Source organism: Erigeron canadensis, chromosome 8 (assembly GCF_010389155.1).
Source record: "Erigeron canadensis isolate Cc75 chromosome 8, C_canadensis_v1, whole genome shotgun sequence".
In the NCBI taxonomy this organism is placed as follows: domain Eukaryota; kingdom Viridiplantae; phylum Streptophyta; class Magnoliopsida; order Asterales; family Asteraceae; genus Erigeron; species Erigeron canadensis.
In genome coordinates, this window is record NC_057768.1 from 23258065 (window position 1) to 23265408 (window position 7344).

General features: G+C 34.1%; 1 protein-coding gene across 1 annotated transcript; it reads right to left on the reverse strand.

The window, feature by feature from the left end:
- Positions 1-203: 203 nt before the first annotated feature.
- LOC122578552 (calcium uptake protein, mitochondrial) lies at positions 204-6056 on the reverse strand. Its single transcript, XM_043750531.1, has 7 exons — positions 5673-6056; positions 5492-5559; positions 3556-3779; positions 3339-3422; positions 2465-2678; positions 1536-1832; positions 204-709 (listed from the first exon to the last, which is right to left on the reverse strand). Exons 1-7 carry the CDS (start codon positions 5998-6000, stop codon positions 545-547), a joined length of 1380 nt encoding a protein of 459 aa, XP_043606466.1. The 5' UTR covers positions 6001-6056; the 3' UTR covers positions 204-544.
- Positions 6057-7344: the final 1288 nt, after the last annotated feature.

Here is a 7344-nt window from a genome sequence, read left to right on the forward strand (position 1 = left end):
GGACATGAAATCTGGCTTCGACGATGACATTATTGTTTACTCTACGTAATCCGATGTATTTTCAATCACTTCTACAGTTCTCCTAATATATGTTTACACATGTGTTTGATTCAGTGTCGAGATCATGAATCATGACAAAGAAACTATCAACTAATTAGATCAATTCTTTGTTTGCATGCATCATAATAAAGCGACAAAGCTGCTAACAGAAGTGTGAAGTCTCATATACATCTTTCTCAGATCCATCTTAAGCATAACTACACAATAATATGACCATTCTTAGAAACAAGAAACGCAATACTACTGGATGTAATATAGTAACTTCTGACTGTACATTCCTGGATGTCAAGATATATAAAAATTCAACAATAACAAGGAAGAATTACACATATGAGGGCCATATTTTCGTTACCAAAACTCCAAAGCTGCTTAGAACAGCAAGTAAGATGTTAGTTGATCCTGGCTTGTTTGACCAAGATGTTTTTTGTTGCTGTGTATATACCTTTAAAATAAAGCATTTCCTTGTATAGTTGTAATCACAGACTTAGTGTGCATTTATGACTCCGGACTTTGTCAGTTGAGCTGTTTCTTTTTCCCGTCTATGCATAACTCGTAAGAACTCTTCTGAGCATAAATTTCCGTCTTTGTTTGCATCAAATAGATGGAAAATAAGCTCAATAACATTATCACTGAGTGATATTCCGCATACCTACATACAAGCAGCTCAAAATATTAAAGTGATGTCACAGATACTCCTAAACTCGTGAACTTTTAGCATTGCCAAAACAAGTGCAGAAAATTTATTTGATGCTCTGGTTTCCCCAAACAATGCATTGCAAGCATTTTGTGAGTTTGGACCTAACATGACCCAAACCTTTTGGTAATAACAAAAGAATAGTTCTATAAAAAAGATTATAGAAATAAAATGGAACATGAGATTGCATATATCTGTGACAGATGTGTTGCTCCAGCAATCAGATGATCATCTCCGGGATCATCAAATGGATCATGAATTTGCAAATATATGTGAGTCAATGACACAAGTGAGCAATTTTGCTGATAACAATGTTGACTCATGAATACTCGTATGTTATACACAAACAATATAGACAGTAAGACAGGGGTGGCAATTTCATGAATACTCGTATGTTATACACAAACAATATAGACTGTAAGACAGGGGTGGCAATTTCACCCATTTACTTAAGAATGGGGCTCAACGGGCTATATTTCATTTCTAACAGATTGAATCCCAATGTGCATTTTTTAAAATAAAACCACCAAATTATTAGATAAAAAAATCAATTTATCATTAAAATTGAATTGTGTTTGATGTTAATTTCTTTTTCTGTAAACAAAACAAAAACTTTGGACAAAAGGTGTTTGGTAAACATGACCCAACCTATACAAAACTAAATCAAGACCTACAAATTTAGACAATAATTTAAACCATTACCCAGCCAGCCCATTCCATCACCCTAAATATAGGCAATTCTGAGGGATTAAAAGAACTCAAGTATTTAGTAATGCCTTACATGATGAGCTGCTCGTTGAAAATCCTTCCTCGTCAAATACCCATTGACTTTCCCATAGCTAAAAAGGGCTAGAGAAAACGGCTGTAATTTTTTACGTAATTCTGCAAAGTTTTTAAATTCCTCAAATGTAATGCGTAGGTCCTTCAGATGAGGCTCATTATCTAACTCATCGACACGGTCAAGCAACCTGCCCAAATGCCGTATATCACCAGACGCAACCATGGATAGCACAAAATCCTTTGCTGATATTGTTCCACTCGATTTGAAATCATAATGGGAAAATTCCAACCAGATCATCTACACGGTAAAGCAGAGCAATATAATCAATTGAGTAAACTGAAACCAAATGACCCAAAACTGTAAGTTATAATGGGAGGCACTATTTAAAATAACTTATAAATCTTGTATATGTTGAACTAAATATCAGAAAGTAACATATCCAACGATTTCTGTCATCTCTTTTATACGAGTAAATAGTAACAAAGAACGGCAGGAAAATGACCAAAAGCAGAGGTGGCAAATTGGCATGGCACGCAAATTGGATAACAGGTCAAAAAGAATCTGGTCAAATGGCTTGACCGCTTGACCCTAAGACACTTGAACACTTTTTCAAACAAACATATTTTGAAGAATTAATTGGCCGATTTAGTAGGTATTTTATGCACGCTATTTTTAGGGCAACTTTCAACCTGTCTGTCTAGTTTCATGTTTAGCTAAACATTTTGATCTTTCTGCTTTGACCCCTTAGAGATATAACTTAATCCTTATCAACTCACTCATTATTGCACAAAAGTTTAAATCCACTTCTAATCGATAACATGGTATAAAAATAACTGAACAAAAATTATTATTTTAAAAAATATTTTTTCACAAATTATGTCGATATAAACAAACTCACTTAGATGTTGGTTACATTAAAAACTATATACCTCATGGTGGAGATCCTGCAGAAACTGAACAAACTTTTCATGTTGAAGTCGCTGGTTGCCATCTTCACCAAAAAAGTACTCCACCAGTCCTCCATTCTCTACATGACCTCCGACTCTATGTCCAGTCCGAAGTCCATTCTTTTGGAAAGCTCCTTGTCTATTATGACCACGCATCAGGGCCATCACTTTTTTGAATTCTTCTCGATCTATCGCTCTGAGGATTGATCCAAAATTTTAAGTTACCAGTAACAAGAGAATTTATTTGTGAAAGTATAGAAACTAAGGCAGCCTAAACAATCACCTCAACTATGAGAAGAAATTATATTTGTAACCTAAATAACAAGATTTTAGACTACATCTCAAACATAAAATGGTGGAATTTCAACCCATCCACATTAATGTAAAATTTTAGCAAAAAATAAATCAGTTTACGGTTGCCTAAGAGTTTTTAAGGCATAAAACCCCGCATCAATACTGGTTATTGAACAGCTTTTGAAGTGGAACGCCCTATGCTATTTAAATAACATGGCTCAAGTCAGAAGCTAGGTTCAATATTTAACAGCATTACAATCCTACAGATATTATTTAACCCTATGCTAAAATTCTTGATGGATTTAATCCATCGTATGTTAGCATATACATTTCCAATATTGTTCAGTATTCAACTTATAAAGGGTTGCCGGAAGAAAAAAGAAGCATTACATAAGGGAGGTGAGAAGCGAGAAATTAAGTTTTGTTGACAGGTAAAGGTCTTCAACCTTCAAAGTTAACAAAGCACTATCAACAATTGCTTACTGGAACAATGACTAACATTAAATAGTTCAAATTTGGTGCTAATATTATTTTTGTAGCCAAAGGTGAAATAGATGCCTACCCATCATTGTCAATGTCAAACATTTTAAAAGCAACTGAAAAGCTTGACTCGGGAATGCTGAGGAGTGTAACGAAAAATATATACCTGTAAGGAAAATACACTGTTATTAATAAGAGCAATATGAAATAATAAAAAGTGTCTTACAAAAGATGTGCACGAGAATTCATCAGAATTAGTTAATAAAGACTAGTATATGCAAAGACATGCAATAACTCACTCTTTGAAAGATATGAGCCCATCGTTATTTACATCGAAAAGCATGAAAAATTCTGAAGGGGCACAATGCAACTCCCCTGGACCCCTTTCCCCTCTAAGAGATCCTTCTCTTACTAAGGTCGACTCGGATGGAGGGAACACAGGAACAATAGCACGCATCAAATCTCCTGGTGTCATGAGAATTTCCCCTCCAGTATTCTTTATCGATGCAAAATATTCAAACACCTTCAAACAAAACAGGGTCAATCATGCAAGTCATTACATAACACTACAATAATCATGAAAGTGATAGAAAAATAAAATTGGTATAGTAAATGAACAACCGAAAAAAATGTAGAAAGATTTAAAGGTAACCCTATAAGAGGATAATCAATACCACCATATCATGGATGATGTGGAACTATGATTAATAAGATAGATCCAAACAAACAGAAGTTGTGAATAGAAGGAAAAAGGTCAAACATATCCTAAATTGAACTTGAAATAAAAACCATTATAATCCTTAATTTCAAGAAATAATTTATATTATAGCAAAATTTTTAATGACTTATTTTTATTAACCCGTTTTAAATAGACTATGCAAATTTATGTCTGATACCAAACTCTAGTTCAGCAAAATAGGCAAGATAGTGATGGCATCATCAAGGTGATAGTCACGAATTGATGACATCACCATTATCTTCGGTATTTGGACCTCCTGCATCGGAAGTGCTGATATTGTGTACTTTGGCTCATCTAAAGTGCAATACTCACTATTGGCTAATAAAGGTTTAAAAAGAGATCTAGGGACAGGGATATGTATTGTACACCACCACCACTTCTGCCACACCACCTTGTCTGCTTGTCGTGCTTTACACCACCACTTACACAACACCTTAAAACATAAATTGGTAGTGTATGGACATATTACCACCCTGAACAGAGTTAGAGACATAAATGCCATAAAGCTTGATAATACTAAGCTTACTTGAAACGAACAAATTGGTCCAGTTCATAGTCTAAAGACCTATTTGTGCCCACCCAACATTTTTAGTAGTGACCATACAGCATTAAGCATTTTTGTCATTGAACTATTTTCATGCACATCACAAATTCATAATATACAACAAAATTCAACATCATTAAAATGTAAGAGACCTTTGGAACCATATCCACCATAAAGATGCTAGAATAGAACCAAGGTCAGCTGCGCCTGCGACAAAACAGGCAAAAAGATTTGGAGACTGGAAGACTTGATACAATTTCACAAACAGAAACCATTTGAGCAATATATAAACTTTTACTCTTATTCAGCCTCATTTTTTAAGCCAGTTTATCTTTTGGACTTGGCTATATGTTCTATAGTTAATGACATGAAATCCTAAAATTTTCTAAGAACCAGTAAACAACATGTTGGGGGACGCCTTACATATTTTTGTGGAAATAGAAAACCCCAAATAGATCAATCTTACTTGAGTGATGCAATGTAATTCAAGAAACACATATCAGTTCCATATTTTGGCAGGAAACTGCGTATGTTACAAGTAATTCATACTGTATAAATATTCAAGTACTTATTAGCCCAAACACCATTTCGTTACAGTAACTACAACAAAATCCGTAGACACTATACTATGTTTCTATGCAAGTCAAGTGAAGCACCAAATAATGAATCTTAGAGCATCTAATTATAAAATATTCATGGTCAGACTAATCCATTCACGAGCAATTGTAATCAAACTAATTACTTGAATAAATTTCAATACACTACTAACTTCAAAAACAAACATCCTACGTCTACGACACGAAGCTTTTCTTATAGTGGCTTAATGTCCATGTGTTCTCCATACATACATAAGGTTCTTCCAGAAAAATACAATATATAGTGAAGGTAATATGGTAAAAAGCAAGATAATTTTTTTTTTTTAACAATATCTAAATGTAACATATGTGTATACCTTTTCAGGAGGACTTAAGGTTCTCAGTCTCTTCTCATAGTTAAAGAATATTTTTCTCCTCAATGCATCTACATTACCATCAAAAAAATATACATATAATCATTTACATATATCCAACAAATGAAGATATATATATATATAATATAACGATTAATAATTTAGTAATAATAATGATAATTACCTCTAATGAAAAAATTATTGCTAGACAAAGGTTGATCGTCAACAAATTTCTTCATTCGGTCAACACTTGTGGACAACCAATCAGCGAAACTCATGGCGGATTTCACGGCATAAGTGGACGAAGAATCAGAAGGTGAATACATGTATAGAGATGTTCCGACGCCGATTCCGGTGCCTGCGACGACGGCGGTGACCCATCGGAGTAAGCTAGGGTTTTTGGTGTTGTTTGAATTGGGATCGGATGAGATGATTGAAGCGGTGATTGATGGAGATGATTGGGTGGTGATTGAACGGAGTTGACGGTGGATTGATCGCCGGAGAGATGACATGGCGGTGGCCGGTGTTTGAATAAAGGATTTGCGAGAGATGTTTGTGTGGGGGGGTGGGGGTGGGGGTGGGGGTGGGGGGAATAATAAATAACCGCCATGTTGGCTTTAAAAAGAACGCGCCTTGGTTTAACCCACAGATTCGTTTTCTGCCCTTCGTTTTTCCTTTCGGTAGTCTCACACTCGTCCGAAATTTGTGGTCTCCGAATAAATTTTATGATATTAATAAATTAGTTTGGGGTTGATAAATAACTTTAAACTAAAAAAATAGGGATAATCCCATATATCCCCCTCCTAAACATAAAAATAACATATTTATCCATCTAAACTAAATAATATCATATATATCCAATATAAACTTCTAAACTCTCATATTTACCCATAAAATATGTTATGACTAAACTAAATAATTTCATATATATCCAATACACATATGAGATTGTCCCAAAAAAATATATAAAAATAATATTTGAAAAATAGAGTTTTATAGAAATTATGGAATTGTCATGACCAACCTTAACCATCACATAGCTCCACCACGGGTTGTAAACGAATCGAAGGAACACAAACGGGGTTTTGTTTATGTTATTTCATTTATGTGTTGATTCATAAAAAAATTTGGTTTGTTCATGTTTATTCGTTTGTGTTCTTTAATGAATATTCACGAACATAAATGAACGAATATAAATGAACGGTCACAATCGAACGATAATGAACAAACATATAATTAAAAATTTTACTAAATCATGTTAACATCGATTGATTGTGATTGTTGACAGTCCACAATACCGAGTGACTACCCGATGTGCTTAGTGACATTTATATGGATCTATAAGTGTTGAATTATGATTTGAATTAAATGAATAATATGATGGCTCCGCAACATGTATGCGTATATTATGATATACTTGCTAGGCAATCGCTTATCGTTGAGTTGTTTTCATCTTTTTAGGTGAATCAAGTAACCTGGGGAAAAGACCTCGTTGATTAAGCTTGTTGATTTTTGAAGATTATTTTGAAAGTAGTATAATGTTTTGTTACTTACCCGTGTGGTTAGAAGTCCCAATTACCCGGCTTTTGATTTAATTGCCCAAATTGTATAAATGGTCATTTTGGATAATAAAGTTTATGTTTAGAACTAAATGGTCAAATTATGTTAAGTATGATGAATGTTATTATGCAAGTCTTACAAGTCTATAAATCGCCTTGGAAGTATACGACGATTTAAAAGAAAGATAAAGTACTTCATGAGTTCACAGTGTACCAAATGGTGTTTTGGCCCGTTTGGTGTATTTGGGTGAAATGTTAAGTTAAGAGTTGTTCACGAGCTTCTCGATTACCGAGTTT